The sequence below is a fragment of the Pteropus vampyrus genome, unplaced genomic scaffold, assembly GCF_000151845.1.
Source record: "Pteropus vampyrus isolate Shadow unplaced genomic scaffold, Pvam_2.0 Scaffold598, whole genome shotgun sequence".
In the NCBI taxonomy this organism is placed as follows: Eukaryota; Metazoa; Chordata; class Mammalia; order Chiroptera; family Pteropodidae; genus Pteropus; species Pteropus vampyrus.
In genome coordinates this window covers 14,507-37,435 of record NW_011889379.1, presented here as the reverse complement: position 1 = coordinate 37,435, position 22,929 = coordinate 14,507, and the positions used below count along the sequence as shown (strand labels likewise).

The following is a 22,929-nucleotide window of genomic DNA, read 5'->3' as shown; positions in this document are numbered from 1 at the left end:
TGAGAGGCAACAGCAGGTCAGGTAGACCTTGGCTGACTGGGAGGGCCTAGTCCTGTGATGGCACCACACTGGGTGAGGGCTCTAAGGTGGTCAAGGCCCAGGTGTGCCGCCTTTTGGGAAAACTTGCCATCTTCTCAACCTCTCAGTGCCCCTTGGAGTCACCCCAACACATACCAGGTGCCCTCTGGCTGAGCTTCGGGGTGGATTTGTGTCCTAGAGAGTTGCTGCCTGTGGCTACACATTCAAGCGGGGTGAATAAAAGTCTCAGGCTAAGTGCTCTGGCCAGCAATCAGCAGAGTGTTTATTTACTCAAGGCCAAGTTTAAGCACAAGCCTCCGAAGTGACGAATACATTTTATTCTTGTGGAGTGCCTTTAATTTAAGAAGCCTCAGACACTTTCTGTGTCAGTCCTAAATGCCATCTCCAGTTGTCCCCTGGCTTCCGGACCTGCTGCTCTGTGGCACTTTCTTCTGCATAAGCACTTAACCCCCCTTATGGAGTTCCAGACCCTGGTTTCTGATTCAAGACTCTGTTGTCTTCTGTTTATTAGGATATTTGTATTCACAGGTCTGTCATAGGAATATCAAGCAGGGTGTTTTGGAACTTTGTTTTCTGCAAGCTGGGGCGTTGTCAGAAAGCAGTAGGTGATTCCGTCCCAGGAGAGCATATAGACAGCACTCTGGAAATTGAGAGCTGGGCTCCGGTGAAACTTGTGAAGACAGCAGCTAATATAAATAAATGCCTTAGCGCAGTGAAAAAATGCTGGTGCCTGCAAAGTGGAACGTATCCACTGGTAAACTTGGCAAATGACATTCCCTAAAGGAGTCTGTAAACTCTGGAAACACACATATATGTTCAATGAGCACTGGTGAAGCACTTGCTATAAACAGGGCCCTGTGCCAGGTTCATTCATTTGACAGTTTCTTATCTAGCATCCTCTATGTGCTGGAGATACAGTGACTAACCAGACAGACACCATCCCTCATAGTCAAGGGCTAGGCCACAAAGATGAACCAGACAAAAGTCCTGGCCTGCATCACCTTCTTGATCATGATACATGCTCCCAATGTGACCAGTGCTGTTCTAAACGCGATATGTTTTAACTCATTGAATCTTCACAGTGATCCTGGGAGGTAGGTGCTATGATTATCTGCATTTCACAGGTAAGAACACTGAAGGGTGGTGGTATCTAAATCACACGGCTAGTGATTGGAACCAGGTAGCCTGATTTTTGGAGTCTTTGCCTTTCAATTGTCGGGAAGGGAGAATTTAGGAGAGAAAAGACACCATCCTCTGTGAGAAGTGGGGATAAGGTACCATAGGAGGAAGTTCCCATAGGGAGAGAGGGGCTGAGGGGAGCCCCCACTCTTTCCTCAATCTGACAGGTGTCAGCCCCTTCTGGGAGAAGGGGTAAGGGTGACACTCAGCAGCCGAGGGAGCTCCTCCAACCTGAAGTAAAAAAAAAAAAAGAAGCATTTGCGTCAGTGCCAAGAGACCAGATTCTAGTTCTAGTCGATCGAGCAGGGCCTCATTTTCCTCGTTTCTAAAGAGGGGATGTTGGAGAACATTCTATTCCACTTGAGAAGTCCACGGCTTTGGCAGGTTATGGAGGGGCTGGCTCTGCACGCACTCGACAGGGTTTCTTGACCAGAAGAAGATGCGTGGTTCTGATGGATGTGGATCCAGACACGTGGCTTCCCAGAAGGCCCAGGCAGCTGAGAAAGGAAGTCTGCATTCCAGCCTCGCCCGCCCCTGAGCTGTGGCTGCATTCCTTTCTTCATAGTCAGGGTGGCAGTGTCTGTATCTAGCGATCAAACTGTGATACTTTCACAAGAGAGAAGGAGTAAAAAGGAGATAGAGAGACGGAGAGAGAGATGGAGAGAGAGATGGAGAAAGAGATGGAGAAAGAGCGAGAGGTGGTATTGAGAGAGACAGACTGATGTTTGTACCTGCTTTGAAACTCTGAGGAATTAAAGGCTTTCAGATACTTAAAGTAAGCGAGTGTTAATAGAATGAAAAGCTTCAAATAATAATTGTAGCCTCATCTATCTGCTAAATTTTCTCAGGAAGGGGCTGTTAGTAGTTTTCTGGTATGGTAGAGGCATACAGGACTGGGCTTGTTTTCCAGGTGAAAAAATTGAAAACAAAACATGAAAAATGAATAGAGAAAAAAAAAACCCCCACAAAATACAAAAACCAACCATGAGAAATAGGGTTCTATGTAGACCCAATAAAGAATGGCGACTTGTGTTTATTTAATTTCTGAAACGTGGGAGCAAAATTGAGCTAATCTTTTTATGGATTATGCAGCAGAGAAAGTAGGAATCAGTTTGATCTGACCTATTGTGTGTGCTCTGTCTGCAACTCTATCAATATTGCACAAATATATGCTCGATATTAACTTCCTATTCGGTTGCTGTTGGGATGGGTTAGTCCACCCACCTCATTGTTGGGCAACTCGAGAGTAATGAAGCCATATGTTCACATCATCGCTTTATCCCTGAATACCCAAGTGGCTCATGTGAACGAACGTCATGCTATCGTGTTTATTATGGTAAAACTGGTCTGAGGAGGCTGCAGATCCTATTCACCAAAATGAACTTTACTCAAAAGAGTAGTTTCCTTGAGGAGAATCACAGACAATCCTTGACTTTTGTGGACATGTGTAGTCACGTTATGCTGGGGTTTACCATCAGTTTGGGGGAGCCTATTCTAACTGACGTTTTGTAATCCTGGGTAATATGATATCTGATGTAGGCAGGTACCTGTTTGAGGTAGGCAGGGAATGATGGCTTTATTTTATCTTATTAAATCTGAATTCAATAAATAAATGATCAATTCCTATTGTCCAGAACTGTGATAGATGGAATATTTTAGAAGCCCATGTTGTGTTTGGCAGGTTGTGGCTTTGCCAGAGATGGTATTTGCTGGCTACATTTTAAATTATGCAAGTATATATTCCTGTAAAAAATTAAAGTGTTACAAATAAAAGTACTATGCCAGTCTTGGTACCTTCTTCCCTATTTATAAGTAATCTCTCTCCTCATAAAGTATGTCTTCTTCCAGATATTTCCGTTGCATTTATGTTCATAGATGTATGCTTACAGAAAATATACAGTGTTTTGTGTGTTTGTAGGGCAGGCAATGTGTTTGTAGGCCAGTTATATAAGTTATTATATTCTATATTTCTCTCAGCAGCTTGTATTTTTCAAGTGATAAGATGTCTTGAAGACCTTTCTATGTCAGTACATATGGCTCCATCACATTCTTTTTTATCACTAATCATGGTTCCTTCCCGATGAGGCTGACAGAGGTGATGGCGGTAGACTGGGCTAAGATGGCTGCGGTTTGGGGTGGGCTAATTAGCTCGGAAGAGTGAGGGAGCAGGACCTGGGACCACAACCAGCAAACACGGCCACCTGAGTACAAATCAAGAGCATGTGTGAATTATGTAAATGTCTAACCACGATGCTGTACACCTGAAATTAGTACAAAATGGAATCTTGACTGTCAACTGTAATTGAAAAAAAAAGTATGATTGGCTTACTATCTGTTTTGGCCTTTTTTTCTTTTCAATAAATTAGTATTTTCTCATTTCGATTACTTCTAAGTCTGAGTAAGGCAAGGAACGATGCTTTATTTTAACTCGAGTCTATAAATAAAGTCAGTTTTATGATATTTAAAAAAATTGTAGTGGCTTATCTTTCCCGTGAGTGGTTCTTTACTGTGGTGGGTTCTGTCCTATAGAAACTGCTGTCAGAAGGGAGAGGATTGTGGGAAACCAGATTCTTAATGGTTCCTGCTCTGCCTCCAACCATCTGGCCTTTGACAGCTCCCTGGAAACTGGGCCTCAGTTTATCAATGTGCCCAACGCTTTTCTTGTCCAAAATTATGGTGTCCGTCAGGCTCGCTAGTGGTGCTGAAGTAGCAGATAATTCCAAAATCACAGAATCTCAAAGAACAAAGGTGTTTCTTGCTCACACCCTGTGTCCCTCAGAAGTTAGCAGGAGGCTCTCCTTATTGCATTATTGTGGGCCCTGGTGGGATGGAGCATCCCTCCTCCTCAGCCCCACTAGCTACACAGGCCCCTCCCACCTCAAAGCCTTCCCACCCCTTAGACTCCTTCTGCCTGCCCCACACCTCTTTCAGGCCCTGCCCAGACCTCGTCTTCTGGGTGGGGCCATTCTTGGCACTTTCAGGGTGATCTACCCTCCTGGTTTGCCCAGGACTGAGGGCTTTTCCTGATGCCACCCTGCCCACCTCAGCCCACTCCAACCCAGGCCTGGGTGTTTTCTTCTCTAATACTAATCTCAGCTGTTTCCCTGCTTCTGCTTAGTGCCTGTCTCCCTTCGCCAGAGTTATGAAGCCCCACGAGAGTAGGGCTCTTTGTTTTATGTACGACCTCTGTGTGCCTCAGTTTCCTCATTTGTAAATTGGCGGTACCAGTGACCTCTGTCCCCTATAGCTGTCCTAGGATTGAATGATTGAAGATTAAAGGAGGTGATAATTACCGCGTATTTGCTGTACGCTAGCCCTGGTCTAGGCACTCGATGGATATTCACTTGGTTCTTACAGCGACATTTGGAGGTAGGGACTCTTCCTTTTGAGGAAACTGAGGCACTTGCTAATGAGTAGTGGAGTCGGGATTCAAACTCGGCCCGGTTGGCTCCAGAGACCACATCTAACCCCTGTGCTATCCTGCCTGTCACAGTGAGTGTAGAGCATCAGACGGATGCTGGGCTCCGGAAAAGCGCTTACTCAGTGTTAGTTCTGACCATTCTGTGCCCTGCTGGGGCTGCCACGTGGCACAGAGCTTGGCACTGGATCGCTGAGAAGGATACATGAGACCGAGGCACCTGGAGTCTTCCAGCTCCCCCGGCCCCGCCTGCCTCGGTCCGGTTGATAGTAGCCTGTTGTTGTGTGACTGGCAGCTGGTGGAGGCATCCAGGTTTTCCCTGATGGCTCAGGCAGGCGGGGTCGGGCCAAGGAAGGTGCTACCACTTAGCATCATCGTTGTTCCTCTGTTTGGCACATGGAATTTCTCGGGTACGAGGCTCTGAAAGAGCAAAGCGTGGTGGGCGGCTCTTACTCTTCTTTATCAAATAAAAATGAGGTAAGCAAAGCATCTGTCAGAAACCAGCTTCTGCAGCTCCAAAGGGGGCCTTGGTGGTTACCGAGCAACTCGGGGTGACAGCAAAGATACAGCGAATACATGTGCAGCTGACCTTTGCAGAACATGAGTTCGAACCACGCAAGTCCACTTACACGTGGATTTTTTCCAATGAATACTACAAATGCATTTTCTTTATGACTTTGTTAACATTTTATTCTACTTTATAGTAAGAATACAGTATATAATACATATCACATGCAAAAGTTGTGTTAACTGACTGTTTATGTTATCGGTAAGGCTTCTAGTCAACAGTAGGCTAGTAGCAGTTAAGTTTTGGGGGAATTGGAAGCTATACCCAGGAATTGGAAGCTATACCCGGGTTTTTGATGGGGCGGGAGTTGAAAATCTCCCTGCGTTGTCGAAGGGCTGACTGAAGTGTGAGGCCGAGCGTGTAGGAAATCAGTGTAGGTGTAACTGCCCGGCGAGAGAAGCAGAAAGGAGATACTCCAAAATATTTAGTGGGCGATAGGTGACTTCCCCCTCCCCCGCTAAACTGTTTTTTTTTTATCTCACAAATTTTCCACAGTGGGCAGGTGTTGCTTTTATACTTGGGTTAAGTTATTAAAACACAGAAGGGACCATCCAGGGAGATAGAGAGAACATCTTTCTAAAGGGCTTTTTATTTTAGTATCTCAGTTACAGAGAATGTACATTTCCTTTCGGATTCCCTGGGCTAGGGGGAAGGGAAGAAAAAGCAGGCCTGGAATAAATCTTTAGAAAGTGAAAATGAGTGTGTGTGAGTGTGTGTGAGTGTGTGTGAGTGTGTGTGTGTATGTGTATAAGTGTGAGTGTATCCGTGTGTGTGTGTGTGTGTATGAGAGTGTCTCTGTGTGTCAGTGTGTGTGTATGAGTGTGTATGCGAATGTGTCTGTGTGTGTATGTGTGTGTGTATGAGTATATGGGTGTGTCTGTGTGTCAGTGTACGTGTTAGTGTGTATATATGTGTGAGTGTATGTGTGTGTATGTGTGAGTGTGTCTGTATTAAGAGTATATGTTGTATGTGTATGAGTGTATGGGTGAGTGTACCCGTGTCAGTGTGTGTGTGTGTGTGTGTGTGAGTGTGTCTGTATTAAGGGTATATGTGTATGTGTGTGAGTGTGTATGAGTGTATGGGTGAGTGTATCCGTGTGTTCAGTGTGTGTGTGAGCGTGTATGTGTGTGTATGTGTGAGTGTGTGTGTGAGTGAGTGTATGTCAGAGTGTGTGTGGAGGGGTGTTTCTCTGGGGCCTCCAGTGATTCCTGGCTAGAAACAGGAATGGAATTCAGTCTCTGCCCTTGAGCCCCCCCCGCTCTCTGGAGGTGGGACTCCTTTACAAGTGAGTCCTTTCTCTAAGGTGTCCCTGTGACCTCGCTGCGTGACTCTGACAATGGGTCAGCCTTATCACCCCCCTAAGCCCCGAACCTCACTCGCCTTCCCCAGACGTTTGGCTGACACTGACTGCCCTCCATTCTGGGGTTCCAGGTTCACCTCATTCAGAAGTCTTTGCTTTCTTCCCTCCACTATCAGCCTCTTCCTTTCCTTCCGTCATTTTGTTTTCTTTGCATTTGGTGACCTAGTAGGTTTCTGTCAGGATCACACTGTCTACCTTCTCCGGAAGCCCCCGAGGGCAGGCTTTATTCATTCTATGTTCTCTATGATCCACAAATGCACGCTGAGTGAAAAGGAACAAATGAACGTCCAGGGGAGGTCCTCCGTCCTTGGGAGGCCTGTGACCTTCACTGTGCTTGTCTTCAGCTGGGAAGGCAGCCCCTCTGATCCGTTTGCACCCAGATGGCCTTGAAGTGGCTCCTGGAAGGTGCGCCTTTCTCCCACTCCTGCTCCGCTACCCCTCCGGGTGCTCCTGACGCCGATTTCATTCATTCATTCGCCATTCATTACGATCTTTTCTTTGATTTTGCAGATTCCAGAAAGAAATTGGAAATTGAAGATTTAGGGAGAGAATGTCATTTTAAAATACTCTGACTGACTTCAGGGAACGATGCCAGAAACTTGAAAAGGTATTAACCACTAATTTAAATTTAACACTATCAACCGATAACCCCTTAAGAGAACGAATCTCCTAAAGCTCTGGGTCCTAAAGCGGGTCATAGAATTGACCACCACAGAAAAACCTGAATTAATGTCTAATAGATATGCTTATTTTTAGTGGAATAGTAACTAACCAAGGATTTTCATCCCTTTAAATCCTTTTTGGTAAGGATCTCTTGCCCTTCTATTACTTAATATGTTATGTTATACTATTTCCTGCTCAATCACCCAGGTTATAAAAGGAAAGTGATTGTGTGGGGGGCTCGCTGAGACTCTACAAGGCTTGTAGTGGTGAGCAACCGAAACAGAAAAAAACAGAAAAAAGGGAAGTGCATCAAAGACAAGGACACTCATGTGTGACTTGGTGGAAATAAACTTAACCACTGGACTTGAATGTTTACAGACTTGTAGAAACATGCATTAATGATGTCGACAGTGTTTAGAAATCTGTGAATTTTTTTTTACATTCTCTCTCTAAAATGTGTGGGTTTTCCTACCTAGATGAAGGACTAAGTGGCCAGTTCAAGGCTTTTTTACTTCCAAGATTATGATCCTTTTTATATTCACAAGGATGACTGCAGAATTAGCTGAGGGATCTTCTAAGAAAGAAGTCAGTGCAATTTTGGGGGTAGCTTAGATGATCCCAAGTTGTTTTTTAATACACATGTAGCTTGGGCTCCTGTTCCGACCCAGACAGGAAGTCCAGCACGAGCGTGAGGTTCCCAAGCATTTCTGGGAGGTGGTCTCTCCCGGTCACCTACCACTTGGAAGTCTGAAGTTCGGGCCAGTTCTCCCTCTTGCTGCCCCCCGCCCCCGGCCCTGCCTCACTCCTCACATAGCATCGCTCTGCCTTCATTCCCCAAGGGGACTATACACAGCAGACTTTGCTAAAGATATAAGGCCAGCTGGAATAGGGTTGTGGGGAGGGTTACCGCACAGCACAGAACGGGCAATGATGACAGAGATGTCACTGTTCCCAGGTTCCTGGGCTCCGGCTCCCGCAGGAGACTTCATGCTGGCTGTCTCTCTCCTCAGGCCATTTTCCGTTCAGATCCTTTCTCAGCAGCCCCCACAGTTCCTCTGCACCCAGTTCTGGGCCCTTCCCCCTCTCAGAGTATGCAGAAACCGCCAAACCTGGTGAACCTTTTCCTGGAAGATAACATACCTTTTCATCTCCATCCCAGTCTAGGATTGATGCACACTTAAAAAAACAATAATTTAAAACTTTTGCTAAACAAACTGACAAAAAGAGTTATGTACCCCTAGTCACCTACCTTAGCGATGGAACCCAAACAGAGGCAATTAAATTATGATTTTTTTTTCTTTAGTGCATCTCAGGCCAGTGTCTTAAGCATGACTCTCTCCTGCCCTGAGCAGACAAATTCCAGGACCGAAGGGAGAGAGGGAGAGGCCTTTCCCATGGCCTTTGCTCCATTGGCGATTCCATGTGTCTCTTCAGGGGCTGCACTGAGTGGCAGGGGCCCTGGCTCCTGATTGCCCGTCTGTCAGGAAGACACATGCAGCCAAAGATGAATTTGCGAAAAGTAGCCGCTTGCACCTTTAACCATGGAAAAGCAGGTCTGCAGTGAGATGGAAATAATCCCATCAACGTCCTACTCCTACGTTAAATTGTTGAAAATCAACCGTGAACTTCTGGTCACTCACATCCGCAACACGCAGTGTCTGGTGGACAACCTGCTGAAGAATGACTACTTCTCAGACGAGGACGCGGAGATCGTGGGTGCCTGCCCCACGCAGCCCGACAAGGTGCTGGCGGCCACAGGGATTGGCCTTGGCAGGGTGCGAGGCTTGGTAGCCAGAAGGGGCTTCTCCCGGTTGACCTGAGTGAAGCGCTTGGGAGCTTAGTACATTGGGCAGAATTTCCCATTGGGGTCAGTTTTACAACATAAAGTCTTGAGGTTAGGGCTTGTTATACACAATTATGTGTTGTACCTCTGAGTTCATGTCAAGAGCAGATTTCTTACCTCTTGGCCCTCGTGGCTATGGGCATTGGTTCCCAGACAACCCATTTTAAAATCCACTTTAAATTAGTAGGAGGGAAACAGAAAATGAGCATAAAACACTAGCAGTGATTTTTTTTCAGGGCCTTTAAACTCCGGAGAGCTGCCCACTGCCGGTGGGACTCTGGCTCGGGAATGGCCGCACCCAAAGCTGGGTCCACAGTGCGGAATCATCCCCAGCCCGCTGCAGGAAGTCTCAGCAGCCCTTAGTTTCACTCTGGCTTTGTGTCATCTCCTCAAAACTGAAATGGGCAAGATCTTAAACTGATTTCTGCTTTAGAGGAGTGACAGAACCTGTTTGTAACGTGATCCTGCTGGGCTCAGAAGAGACCAGCATGGCTTCTGGGAAAAGTGCACACTTTGGTCATTTTTTCCCCTGCGGTTTTAATAGTACACAAAGCTTTTTTTTTTTTTTTTTCACTTTTAAAGGTATCACTTACGTGGAGGTCTGTTATCCACTCGCTGTATGAGTGCATCATTCTCAGAGAGCAGAAGTGTTAGGTCAGGAGGGAAGAGGAGGCAGAGGGGATTCCAGGGGTGGGCTTGGCCTTAGTTGGGAGTCTGGCCTTTTCATTTTTAGGCTCGTGGAGGCTCCTGGTTTCTTAGAGGTGTGTAGATTTATGTCTAGCTAAGGTGGCCCATTCCACCGATTCTAGACCTTCAGTGTATAACATCTCACATCAGCGGGGTGGATGGTCAAGCTTGAGGCTGTCGTAAGTGCTCGGAGCCCTGCCGTGTGGGCCTTCCGGTGGAAGGACCTCCTCCTAGCGCCAGCTCACGCTGTCATGCTTGTATCGCCACCAGGTCCGCAAAATTCTGGACTTGGTACAGAGCAAGGGGGAGGAGGTATCCGAGTTCTTCCTCTACGTGCTCCAGAAACTCGAAGATGCTTACCTGGACCTCAGGCCTTGGCTGTTGGAGATCGGCTTCTCCTCTTCCAAGCTCATTCAGAGCAAAGTTGTTGTCAACACTGACCCAGGTACGAGTGAGCCCTAGGGGCACTGCAGACACCGAGCGAATGGGCCCTGGGGTTTGGAAGTGCTGTTGCCTGGATGCTCGGTCAGGGCATGAACGCTGGTCTACCTTGACCCGCCCTGCCTTCCGCCACAGGCTGCAGGCCTGGTGCTGTGTTCCTTTTAGAAAATGAAAGCTAATCCCTGTTGCCCAGGTACAGCCCGGGGCACTGCGATAGAAGCGGCCACTGCAATCGAAGCAGCCACATGTAGCTGTCCTGACTCATGAGGGGCCCGTGGAAGTGTAGCCTCTGTTCCGACTGCTTCTTTACTTCCTATTCTGACATACATAGACATTCTCATGGTTGCACAAATTCAAGGTTGTGTTTCCCCTTTAAATCTAGATTTGATTCTAGGCAAAGTATTCTTCTATCGCCCCTGACAGCCATGGTACCCCATTAGTTAATTGGCTAGTTTGACAGGTATTAATGCGGTACCCACTATGTGTCAAGGCACCGTGCTGGATGCCTGGGTTACAGATGGGAACAGACCCAGATATGGCTCCTGCCCTTTGGAGCTCTGAGGCTAGCACAGGAGAGCGACAGTAAATCATCCCGTGGATATATCGTTGCAAATGGCGATGAGGACAACGGTAGTTCCAGGTGGCGTGAGGGCTCACACTCGGGGCCCTGAGGGCTCTGGGGCCCAGAGGGTCTTCTTCCCATGCTCGTGCTCTCTCCACTTTGAGAGAGTCGTTGGCAACATACCAGCACCGAGGGACCACACTCTGATTTTTAGAGAATCCAACATGCCCTTGAAAACAAAAACAAAGGTCAATGTCCCACACAGGCGTGTGTTTAGGGGAAGCCAGGCCAACCTGCTGAGTGTCAGGGCCAAGCTCCTGCTCCTGCGGCCCCAGGCGACTACCTGCCAGCAGCTGCCAGCCTCTCATCCTACTGCCCTTCCCGCCTCACTTCGTTTCCTTCTCCCATGGAAAAAGGAAAGTATTCCCATGATGGCAGGCCTTTCAGAAGGACTTCTCCATCAGTCTTTTTAGCCAGGGACTTTGATAACTTTTAAAGTATGATGCACTCTGCAAGAAGCCAGAGGTGAAAGACTACCTATTATATGATTCCATTTATGTGAACGTCCACAAAAGGCAAATTTGTAGAGACTGAAGCAGATGGTCGCCTGGGGCCGGGATCGGGGCAGAGATGGGTGTTCTAGAAGATGGTAGTGACATTTGCGAAACTTTGTCAATTCACTAAAAAACATTGACTAGTACACAGTACTTATGGTAAAAGGGTGAGGTGAATTTTATGGTATGTAAATTATGCCTTAGTAAAACTATCATTCACAAAGTTTAAGCAGACAATCAAGTTGGGCTAAATCGATGGGGAAGGCTTATAGATATATCTGGAAATGTGCACGTGCGTCTACTATTTGCCATCCAAATTCTAATTACAATCTAAAAACTATTTTAAAGGAATTTGTGGGACATCATTTTGTCTGGGGAAGGACCAGCTCCCTTCTGGCGTGAGCCCCATTCCATAGCTCTGCTTTCTGAGAGTGTGGCACCCATGTGAGCATGTTACTACGTCTGCTACCCCGTGGGCAGGCACAGGGCTCACCCTGGGACACATGCCGAACATCAGTGAGGCCCGGGCCTCTGCTGGGAAGCAGGGCTCTGTGCTCTGCACAGTGCCGGGAGGCCAGTTTCATCCTAGCCTCCTCAGCTGCGGTGTTTTCGGTGAGGCACAGCTTCTTTGCAATCCAGATGACCATCCCGTGCTGTATTTTATCGCCAAAAGGTTTGCCATGCGGTTTCGTGAGACTATGTGTTTTTTTCAAGAGCAGCGTTAGAAAGGTTAGGGCAGTTTCTTCTTCCACAATTCAAGTTTCGATGGGGACTGGCTCCAGCTATTTGAAGAGGGCCCTGGTGGTGGGGTGGGCGGCAGGTCCGTGTGGCCTGGCCCTGGAAGGTGAGGGAGCTTCAGTTTTTAGCTGGAATTCAGTGACAACTTGTGCAGAGGAATATGAGAGCCTGTCTCAGACACTGACGCCAGCTGAAATCTATAACCCTCGGGCTAAAGGACCAGAGCTCTTATTTGAGGAGTCCTTGGCCCTGGCCTCAGGTTCCAGGCTGTGGGTTTCTCTGTGTGTTGCTTCTCCTCCCGAGACCTCCCTGTTTGATGCCATTTGGCTTCTGCTTTTCTCTCTCTGTCTCTGCCTCCACCTCTCCTGGGGCGCCTCACCTCCTGGGACTCCTGTGCCCCATTCTGCCCCGTTCTCCCGCAGTGAGCAGGTACACTCAGAAGCTGCGACACCAACTGGGCCGCGACTCCAAGTTCATCTTGTGCTACGCACAGAAGGAGGAGCTGCTGCTGGAAGACATGTACACGGACACCATCGTGGAGCTGGTCAACTTCAGCAACGAGAGCCTGGGCAGCCTGGGCAGCCTGGCCTGCCTGCTGGACCACTCCACGGGCGTCCTCAACGAGCAGGGCGAGACCATCTTCATCTTCGGGGACGCCGGCGTGGGCAAATCCATGCTGCTGCAGCGGCTGCAGAGCTTCTGGGCCACGGGCCGGCTGGACGCCGGGCTCAAGTTCTTCTTCCACTTCCGCTGCCGCATGTTCAGCTGCTTCAAGGAGAGCGACGTGCTGAGTCTGCAGGACCTGCTCTTCAAGCATCACTGCTACCCGGAGCAGGACCCCGAGGAGGTGTTCGCCTTCCTGCTGCGCTGCCCGCACACGGCCCTCTTTACCTTCGACGGCCTGGACGAGCTCCACTCGGACTTCGACCTGAGCCACGTGCCCGACACCTCCTCGCCCTGGGAGCCCGTCCACCCCCTGGTCCTGCTGGCCAACCTGCTCAGCGGGACACTGCTCAAGGGGGCCGCCAAGCTGCTCACGGCCCGCACGGGCACCGAGATCCCACGCCAGCTCCTTCGGAAGAAGGTGCTTCTGCGGGGCTTCTCGCCCAGCCACCTGCAGGCCTACACCAGGAAGATGTTCCCGGACCGGGCGGTGCAGGGCCACCTGCTGGAGCAGCTGGAAGCCAACCCCAACCTCTGCAGCCTGTGCGCGGTGCCCCTTTTCTGCTGGATCATCTTTCGCTGCTTCCAGCACTTCCACAGCGCTTTCGACAGCTCCCCGCAGCTGCCCGACTGCACCGTGACCCTGACCGACGTCTTCCTGCTGGTCACTGAGGTCCACCTGAACAGGACACAGCCCACCAGCCTGGTGCAGAGGAACACGCGGAGCCAGACGGAGACGTTCCGTGCCAGCCAGGGCACCCTGCACTCGCTGGGGCAGGTGGCCCACTGGGGCATGGAGAAGAACCTCTTTGTGTTCGGCCAGGAGGCGGTGCAGGCCTCCGACATGCAGGAGGGAGCTCTGCAGCTGGGCTTCCTGAGGGCCGTGCCCGAGCTGGGCCTCGGAGGGGACGAGCAGTCCTACGAGTTTTTCCACATCACCCTCCAGGCCTTCTTTACCGCCTTCTTTCTCGTGGTGGATGACAAGGTGGGCACTCAGGAGCTTCTCAGGTTCTTCCAGGAGTGGGCGCCTCCCGGGGAGGCGGTGGCGGCCTCCTGCCCTCCCATCTTCCTCCCTTTCCAGTGCCTGAGGGACAGTGGCCTGGCGAGGGAAGACCCCTTCAAGAACAAGGATCACTTTCAGTTCATCAACCTCTTCCTGTGCGGGCTGTTGTCCAAAGCCAAACAGAAGCTCCTGCAGCACCTCGTGCCCGCCGCAGCCCTGAGGAGGAAGCGCAAGGCCCTGTGGGCACACCTGTTCGCCAGCCTGCGGTCCTACCTGAAGAACCTGCCCCGTGTTCAGTCCGGGGGCTTCAGCCAGGTGCAGGCCATGCCCACCTTCATCTGGATGCTGCGCTGCATCTACGAGACGCAGAGTGAGAAGGTGGGGCAGCTGGCGGCCAGGGGCATCTGCGCCAACTACCTCAAGCTGACCTACTGCAACGCCTACTCGGCCGACTGCAGCGCCCTCGCCTTCGTCCTGCACCACTTCCGCAAGCGGCTGGCCCTCGACCTGGACAACAACAACCTCAACGACTACGGCGTGCGGGAACTGCAGCCCTGCTTCAGCTGCCTCACCGTCATCAGGTGAGGCCTCCGGGCACAGGCAGCAGGGGTGGGGGCGGGGCTGGGGCGGGCCAGGCTCCGGGGACACCGGGACCAGCCTCGTGGCATGGGATCTCCTGGATGTCCCTAAGAATCATGACCACTGGTCTTGGAACACCCGGAACCTTCTCTATCGCAGGCTGGCAGAGGGCAAGGAACAAAGCTCGAAGTCAGGCAGACCTGGATCGGCCTCAGCTGGATGTCCTTGAATAAGTTTGCTTGACTTGTCTGAGTCTCGGTGTCTTCATCTGGACAAAGGAGATGCTCATATCCTAGCAATTACAGTCCAGTTGACCCTTGAACTATGTGGGGGTTAGGGGTGCTGACGCCCTGAGTAGAAAATCCACATAAAACTTTTGACTCCCCAAACACTTTACTATGAATAGCCTACTGTTGGCTGGAAGCCTTACCGATCACATAAACAGTTGATTATGTGATAACATATTTTGTATGTTACGTGGATTATATACTATATTCTTACAATAAAGTAAACTAGAGAGAAAATGTTATTAAGAAAATCATAAGGAAGAGGAAATACATATATTTTATGCACTTATGACCTACCTAAGTTTTCCTTAATTTTTAAAAATATTTCTAGGCTATGCGGCTTGCAGGTTTTTTCAAATTTTTGCAGATCTCCAAAAAATTTTCCAATATATTTATTGAAAAAAAATCCACGTATAAGTGGACCCGCGCAGTTCAAACCTATGTTGTTCCAGGGTCAAACGTAATAACAGTCAGCATTTATTGAGAATGGGTGAAGTCATTACAAGTCTGACCAGGTTTAATTCTCTTCACAATCCTGCAAAGTAGGTACTGTAATTGTCTTTGACAAATGAGAAAGTAGAGGCACAGAGAAGTTCAAAAGTTGCTTAAGGTCACACAGCTGGGCCGTAAAGTTACTCAAGGTCACACAGCTGGGCCATGGTGGAGCCACCATCATAAAGGACCTGCCTTTTGAGATTTGTAGCCCATGTCAAGCTTTTATAATTGCAGGAAAAGCAGAGTCTGTGCAAGTTGGCATTATTTACTTCCCATGATCAGAGCCAGCAGCCCTGAGCTGCCTGTGATTTCAGCAGAGAATGCTGACTCTTGATTAGTTTCCTGTTTGATGGTTTCAAGGAAAAAGAGGCTGGTCTGCTATTTTCTACTAGCATTTCCTGTACAGACCACACCTTGTAAGGTTTCAGTTCTCCATTGCTTGGCTCATGTATTTCTGGAGAACAGAAGGGATTTGGAAGTGGTTCTAGGTACCTTTTTACACAAGACCAGAGTGTAAATTGAGATTGTGAGGGGACGGTGGGATGTAGGGAGCCCAAGGTTGCCCTGGCCTGGGAATTGGGAGGCCTGGAGCCAGCATCTCTTTGTCTGCAGCCTTAGGCAGTCTCACGCTGGGTGCCTCCCTGTGCTCATCTCCTGAGATGGAAACTCTGCACCAGCGTGGTGGTCCTGCCCCAGGCAGCTGAGACCAAGTTTTCCTCCACACTAGTAAACAAGAAAGCAGGAGGAAATGGGACACCCCAGGGAAGCATTTTGAGCTCCCTGAGGGCAACAGTTAGGGTCAGTTTCGGCTGAGAATTAGAGAAAAGTCAAAATATTGGTGGCTTAGATGTTACAAGCTTATTTGCCTCCCATGCAAAAAGAAGAGCCGTTCTGGGCTGCTATGGCACCTCCATAAACATCAGGAGCGTGGCTTGCTGCCCTGCCGCCCACGCTCCCTGACTTCCACCTCTTGACACAAGATGGCTGCTCAAGCTCCAGCCATTTAGTCGACATTAAAGCCACCAGGAAGGAGGAAGGGCAAAGAAGGATGCACCTTATTATTTTAAGAAGACTTCTTGGCTATTGCTTATGAGACTCTGCTTAGGTTTCAATGGGTAGAATTTGATCGTGAGTACCCAGTTAAAAAAATTGGGGAATTCTGTTTCTAAGAAAGCATAGATATTGGGAGTGACTAGCAGCCTCTGCCACCCAGGGATGTACATGTACTGTGCCCCAGTGCCAAGGTGGGTACCATAGAGGGAAGGGTCCAGAGTGTCTGACCTGATCATTTATTTGGATGTGGCCTAAAAATCAAGCTTTTACCTGTTCAGCCTTTTACTTATTACAAAGGTCAGCTTGTGGGCCCAATTTGGCCCATGGATTTTGTCTATAAATAAAGTTTTATTGGTACGTAGCCATACCCATTTGTTTACATATTGGCTACTTCATACAAATACGCACTCGAGGGGTTGCAGGAGAGACCATATGGCCTGCAGAACCTAAAATATTTACTTTCTGGCCCTTTACAGAAAAAGTTTGCTGACCACTGGTCTATTACCTCACCCAGCCTCTGACCCTCACCTCATTCCTTACTTCCATCCATCCCTGAGCCCTATCCGTCCCTCAGCCTCACCTAAGTGATAGAGGGCTAAGAAAATCAGGGTAGTTTTTCCAGTGATGATAGGTGTAACCTCGGAGATATCGTGAGTTCAGTTCCTGACCAATACAATAAAGCAAATGTCACCATAAAGTGAGTCACACGAATTTTTGTTTTCCAGTGCATATAAAAGTTATGTTTACATTATACTGTAGTCTATTGTTTGCAATAGCATCGTGTCTATAAAAAAGGTAGACAGCTCAATTAAAGAATACTTTATTGCTAAGAAAATGCCAGCCATCATCTGAGCCTTCAGCAAGTCGTAATCTTTTTGACACCAATCGACTCGCTCAAGGCAGGGTTGCCACAAACCTTCAATTTGTAAAACTCACGGTATCTGTGGAGCGTGATAAAATGAGGTAGGCCTGGTAGTAAGGAAATTATTTTGCAATGTAGCCACATCAGAATATCCTGGGAGTGTAGGGATTCCACAGAGCACTTCCAGTGTGCGGCTGGCCTTTATCCAGGAGCTGTCCATCATCCTGATGGACCCCTCTCTAAGCTGCCTGGTCTCTGAGGCAGCGTTTGCGTTAATGAGGAGTTGGACCGTGGAGTTGCCAAGATCTGCCTCTTCTGATCACAACTCCGGTGTTTCTCTATTGCCATTTGCGATTTCCCACACAGAACCACACTCCATGAGCTGTCGCCCTCCACTGGCATTTTCAGGTGGTGAGTCGGGTTTCACCCATGTGTTTGTAGTTGAATCAGCACTGTGCTGCGGCTGCACTGAGGAGCTGGTTCTGGGTGGGTCTGCCGGCCCATAGAGACCGGGCTCTCTGGGGACTGTTTGGCTGATTGCTACAACCATCCTCTCGGGGGCATTTGTGGCTGGGAAAACTCCACCACTATAGGCTTCTGCATCCTTGTGCAGTGACTGCTCCCTCGGAGTGAACAGCTGCTCTGATTTGTAACTTTTCTTCGCTGTTTTGTTTCAGACTCAGCGTAAACCAGATCACTGACAGTGGGGTAAAGGTGCTGTATGAAGAGCTGACCAAGTACAAAATTCTGACATATTTAGGGTATGTATTTCTCAAGAACACTGGTCCAGCTACATAATAATAATACATAGCAGGAGGAGATTGCCACTCACTTGGGTGACTAGTTGGTTGGGACCGATGGCCAGGAGCAGCAGAAAGAGCACTGGACTGGGAGCCAGGAGTCCTGGGTTCTGTTCTTGGCTCGGCCAGTAGGCTACTCTTCGAGCAAGTCAGGAAATTGTGCTGGGCCTCAGCATCCTCACTTATGTAACTGGGACCCTAATATAGGCAAGTAGCTGTTAAGAGTGGTGACGGGGGCGTGCAATGAGAGAGTATCTGGGGATGTGTTTTATAAACGTTAGAATACTGTTTATGTGTTAGACTTCATTACTGTGGGTCCATGATCCCTCATCCAGAACCCTAGGGGCAAGACACGGATCAGAATTCAGTGTACATGCTATGTACTAGTGACACCACCTAGCGAGTCTAGGCAATGCCCTGTTTTCAAATATTTGAATATTTCTGCAGCAAAATGTACGAATATTCAAACCAGTTGGGATAAAGACCATGAATTACTCCTATCAGTTGCCAAAATACTTACGAAAAACTTTGGGTACTCAGAACCTTGAATTTGGGAGTTTGAGGCAAGAGGTCATGGGCCTGTCCAGCCAGCTCCACAGCCACTATTGATTAGAAGGTGGAACCTGCCTCTTCGGGCTTCAGTCCCCTCAGAGGAGAAATGAGGGCACTGAGGCCCATTAGGCCAGGCTTTCACCTCGGGGGTTCTGAATGACTCTGGAACCCTTTAATCCTGTCTAGTTACCACTTTCAACTTTTCCGCGTGTTGTTAAATTGGCATCAAGTGGTGAAATGACTAAATAGTAGACACTGAAAAGGTTCCAACACTCAGAAACGTTTCTCTCTCAAGATGCTGATTGTTACCTTAATCTCAAATTCCCCGTTACCTGCCATTTATCGAGCACGTGCAAGGGCTTGGCGTGATCTCATATATTCCTCGTGAGGGGGCTGCCGTTCTTTCCCCTGTGTTACAGATGAAGAAACTGAGGCACAGAGTGGTTCAGTAACTTGCCCCAGGTCGTAAAGCTGGGGAAAGTGGCAGAGTGGCTTCGAATCCAGCCCGTGAGACCCCAGAGTCCCAAACTCTGGTCTCCACGGGCTCTTCCTTTCCCCTTTCGACCCAGACTTCGGAAATCAGACAGCACATAATCACTTTAAAAAATGGGGATCATTAAGACGGCATCAGGAGTCGTAGAGTCTTATGCCCGTGCTTTCTCTCGAAGCTTATACAACAACCAGATCACTGATGTCGGAGCCAGGTACGTCGCCAGAATCCTGGATGACTGCAAAGGCCTCACACACCTTAAGTAAGCGGGGTGGGCGTGGCAAGTGCCCTAGCAGCTTTTCTTGGTCATTATTCAAACAAATAATAAATGTCACCCGAAAGAGTCCAGGGCCTTATTGGTTAAATCAGCAGACCTGTGTGTGGAAGGGGAGCTGGCCATGTGGAGGATTTAGGACCTGTGGGTGAGGCTCGGATTTTGGAAGGGCCACCTACCACTGATGAGGGGAAGCTCGGCATGTTGATCTCATCAACTACGGGCAGGAAGAAGGCCACAACTGTCACCCTTTCTGGAGGTCTTTTTCCTCCAAGGAAGTTCCTCATTGTCTTGGTCCTTTTAGGAGTCTATAACAAAATACTGTAAGCTAAGGTACTTATAAATACCCGAGGCTGTTTATAAGTTCACGATTCTGGAGGCTGGGGAGGCCAAGACCAAAGTTAGGTGGCAGGTTAGGTGTCTGGTGAGGGCTCGATTTTTGGTTCACAGATGAGGCCTTGCTGTGCCCTCACATGGTGGAAAGGGGTCGAGGAGCTCCTAGGGCCTCTTTTATAAGTCACTAATCCCCATTCATGAGGGCTCCACCCTCATGACCTAATCACTTCCCAAACGCCCCGCCTACTAACACCATTGCCCTGGGGTTAGGATTTTGGAATATGGATTTTGGGGAGGACACAAACACTCAGACTAGAGCACCCACCTAGTTGAAAGCAAGATCCTCGATCTTTGGCCCTTTCATAGAAATACCCTGCAAGGGTGACAGTGCACCGGGCTTGGGGGAGCCCCTGGTGCTGTCCTGGCAATGGGAACACACGCCGTGACTGTTTGCAGCTGAAGCGGGAACCTCCCTGGTCTGCTGATGGGAACGAGCAAGGCTCCAGAGGTCATTTAGAGAACACCCAGGGAAACTTGGGTCCCTAAGTGTCTCCCAGAGAGGAATCCTGACTGGCCCTCCTCAGGCGTCCGTCCTTCCCTGAGTGGGAGCCCAGGGCATAGCTGCTGTGGGTCCCAGGAGAAAGGTCACTCCTCCCAAGAGGGGCCAGAGGGCTCTGTGCTGAGGACGAGGGTGGCCGAGTCCCCTCACAGCTGGAGGCTGACGCGTGCACGACTCCCTCTGCAGACTGGGAAAAAACAAAATCACGAGCGAAGGAGGAAAGTGTCTCGCCCTGGCCGTGAAGAACAGCAAATCGATCAGTGAAATTGGGTGAGTAGAGACGGATGCACATGTGTGCATGACATGACCCGTTCTGTGTCCCTGAGCACCTGCTGGTCTCCTTGCACACACACACACACACACACCAGCGGGATCGCTGGGCAGGCTGTGGGGGACGGGCACAGAGAGCTTTTGTCCCCGAGCCCTACCGGGTCCCACTGGACCCTGCCGGGGAGGTGCTGTGGGAAGTCTCAGGATTGGCTGCAACTTCAGTTGTGCAGACGTTTATTTAATTCATGCAGAAATCAGTATTATCACCGCCAGCAAATGAAGGGAGCGGTTCTCGCCCTCAGGCAGATGTTCTTCACTTTAAGAATATTATATATTCTCTGGAGATTTTTTTAACTCAATTTTTTGTCATGGTATAATACACATACCATAAAAGTTACCGTATTAATCATTTTGAAGTGTGCAGTTCATTCGCATTAAGCACATCTATGTAGTTGCGCAACCATCTCCAGAACTCTTTGTACCTTGCGATACCCATGAAACAATAACTTCACATTCCTCCCTCCCTCCAGCCCCTGGCAACTACCATTCTGCTTTCTAATTTGACCACCGCAAGTACCTCGTATAAGTGGTCACACAGTATTTGTCTTTTTGAGACTGGTTATTTCATCGAGCCTAATCTCCTCAAGGTTCATCCACGTTCCTACATGTGTCAGAATCTCCTTCCTTTTTTACGGATGAATAATAGTCCATTGTATGTATATCTCACATTTTGTCTATCCATTCATCTTTGGATGGACGGTTGGGTTGCTTCTGCCTTTCAGCTATTGTGGATAATGCCGCTGTGAACACGGGTGTACAAATATCTCTTCGAGCCCTTGCTTTCGATTCTTGTGGCTCTGTACCCAGAAGTAGAATTGCTGGATCAAATGGCAATTCTATTTCTAAGTTTTTGAGGAAACACCATACTGTTTTCCATAGTGGCTGCACCATTTCACATTCCCACCGACAGTGCACAAGGATTCCAATTTCTCTGCATCTTCACCAACACTTGTATTTTCTGGTTTTTTGACAGTAACCATCCTAGTGGGTGTGAGGTGGTATCTCATTGTGGTTTTGATTTGGAGGATTTTCAAAGCTTTTTATATTGTCATAATTTTTTGTTCAATTATAAAAGAAGCAGATACTTTTATTGGTAAACTATGGAAAATGCAAAAAGTGTAATTAATAAAAAAAATCATTTTCTCAGAAATAGTTGTTGTCGACGTGAGGTCAGGTAAGCTTTCTTTCTCTCAGCTGTATGTGTTCCCTCTGTACTAATATATATATATATATATTTTATATAGGAGAGGTCAAACTATATATATGGAATTTTATTCTACTCTTTTTACTGAATTAAAAATTTGATACCATTCAATTAGTGCACATGCTTTTTAAGCAGAACACTGAAATCTCTCATTCTGGGGTTTTGGCAGGCCATCCCGGGAGGGATGTAGGGAGGTCGCTAGCTTGGGGGAACGCGTTGCCAAGGCAGTGGGGGTTCTGCTGTGTGAGACCCAGGCACTCTTGCTTTGCTTTATGCAGATGGCACCCCTCAGTCTATGGGGGGTGGCTGATGCTTATCATAGGCCAGGGGCTGTTCTAAGTGCTTTGCAAATATTAACTCACTCAGTCCTCCCAGCAACTCTAAGAGGAAATTATCCCCCTTGGTAGACGAGGGGACTGAGACCCAAGAGATGACACAATTGGCATAAGCGTGTGCAGGGCCGGGATGTGAGCTCTGCCTCTGGAGCCCGGCACTGACCTGCAGACCCTCGGTTTAGCCAGAGCTTCTCAGGTTAGCTAAACCCTCGGTTTAGCCAGAGCTTCCCCCAGAGCTGCTCTGGGGGAGAGAGTACGGCTTCGTCACTGCAACCCCCCTCCCAAGCGCAGTAACCCATAGAGCACGGTGTGGTCACGTCCTCTTTACATAAAAGGATCATGCCGTTAAGGTTTCTGGGTGTGCTTTCTGATCTTTGCTTCGTGAAAGACTGACCGTGTCTTCAAGGATGTCTCTGTCCCCTGCACAGAGTCGAATGGGTGCCAAGCATCCAGTGCATCACAGGCCTTTCCTCTTAGGCTGCTGCGAACCTGTATACTCTGTGGGTGCTGTTTCTGGGACAGTCATGAGTTTAGGCTCTCTGACTAACACCTTTCTGAAAGCTCGAGGACGAGACTTGGTATCTAATTGTGCAACTTGCTGAGGGAACTTCTGTTCACGAAGCTTCTGCTGCTCTTCTTCCTTACGTTTCCCCTTGAATTCGAAATCCAGGGCAGCTCGCTAAGGGGCTGGCGTAGGAATTCATCTCCAGGCCACAGCTCCAGGGACGGAGCAAAAGCATCTGCCTGTTGAGTGTGTGTGGTCCATCTGTGGCCACCGGCGGAAAATAAGGGGCGAGCGTGAGCTAACTTTTACTGTCTTGCCTCTGCCCTCAGGATGTGGGGCAACAGCATCGGTGATGAAGGAGCAAAGGCCTTCGCAGAGGCTCTGAGGAACCACACCAGCCTGACCAACCTAAGGTAACTGCTGCCCCTGATGCTTGCTGTCTCCGGGGGTCAATCTGCTCACTCCCAGAGCCTCTTGGTTTGCCAGTGGAGGGGCCAAGAAGAGGGTGGTTGGTTTTTCTAATGGGGGAGAGCTTTGTGTGTGATTTTTT

The 22,929-nt window shown here is 48.8% G+C and overlaps 1 protein-coding gene across 7 annotated transcripts in view; it reads left to right on the top strand.

The window, feature by feature from the left end:
* Positions 1 to 7,074: 7,074 nt before the first annotated feature.
* NOD1 (nucleotide binding oligomerization domain containing 1) overlaps positions 7,075 to 22,929 on the top strand; it is a 27,527-nt gene continuing 11,672 nt past the window's right edge. The window contains exons 1-8 of one of the 7 annotated variants that reach the window (XR_002778062.1): positions 7,075 to 7,171; positions 8,662 to 8,969; positions 10,028 to 10,202; positions 12,475 to 14,299; positions 17,672 to 17,755; positions 18,916 to 19,050; positions 20,192 to 20,275; positions 22,709 to 22,792. Coding sequence is in view for 6 of the 7 variants with exons in the window: in XM_011384603.2 (XP_011382905.1) it covers positions 8,769 to 8,969; positions 10,028 to 10,202; positions 12,475 to 14,299; positions 17,672 to 17,755; positions 19,015 to 19,098; positions 20,192 to 20,275; positions 22,709 to 22,792 (2,537 nt within the window). In the remaining variant the exon portion in view is untranslated. Of the gene's footprint in view, positions 7,172 to 8,530; positions 8,970 to 10,027; positions 10,203 to 12,474; positions 14,300 to 14,408; positions 14,760 to 17,671; positions 17,756 to 18,915; positions 19,099 to 20,191; positions 20,276 to 22,708; positions 22,793 to 22,929 lie in introns of those variants that run through there. The other 6 variants (XM_023525681.1, XM_011384603.2, XM_011384604.2 and 3 more) reach the window with 6 other exon arrangements.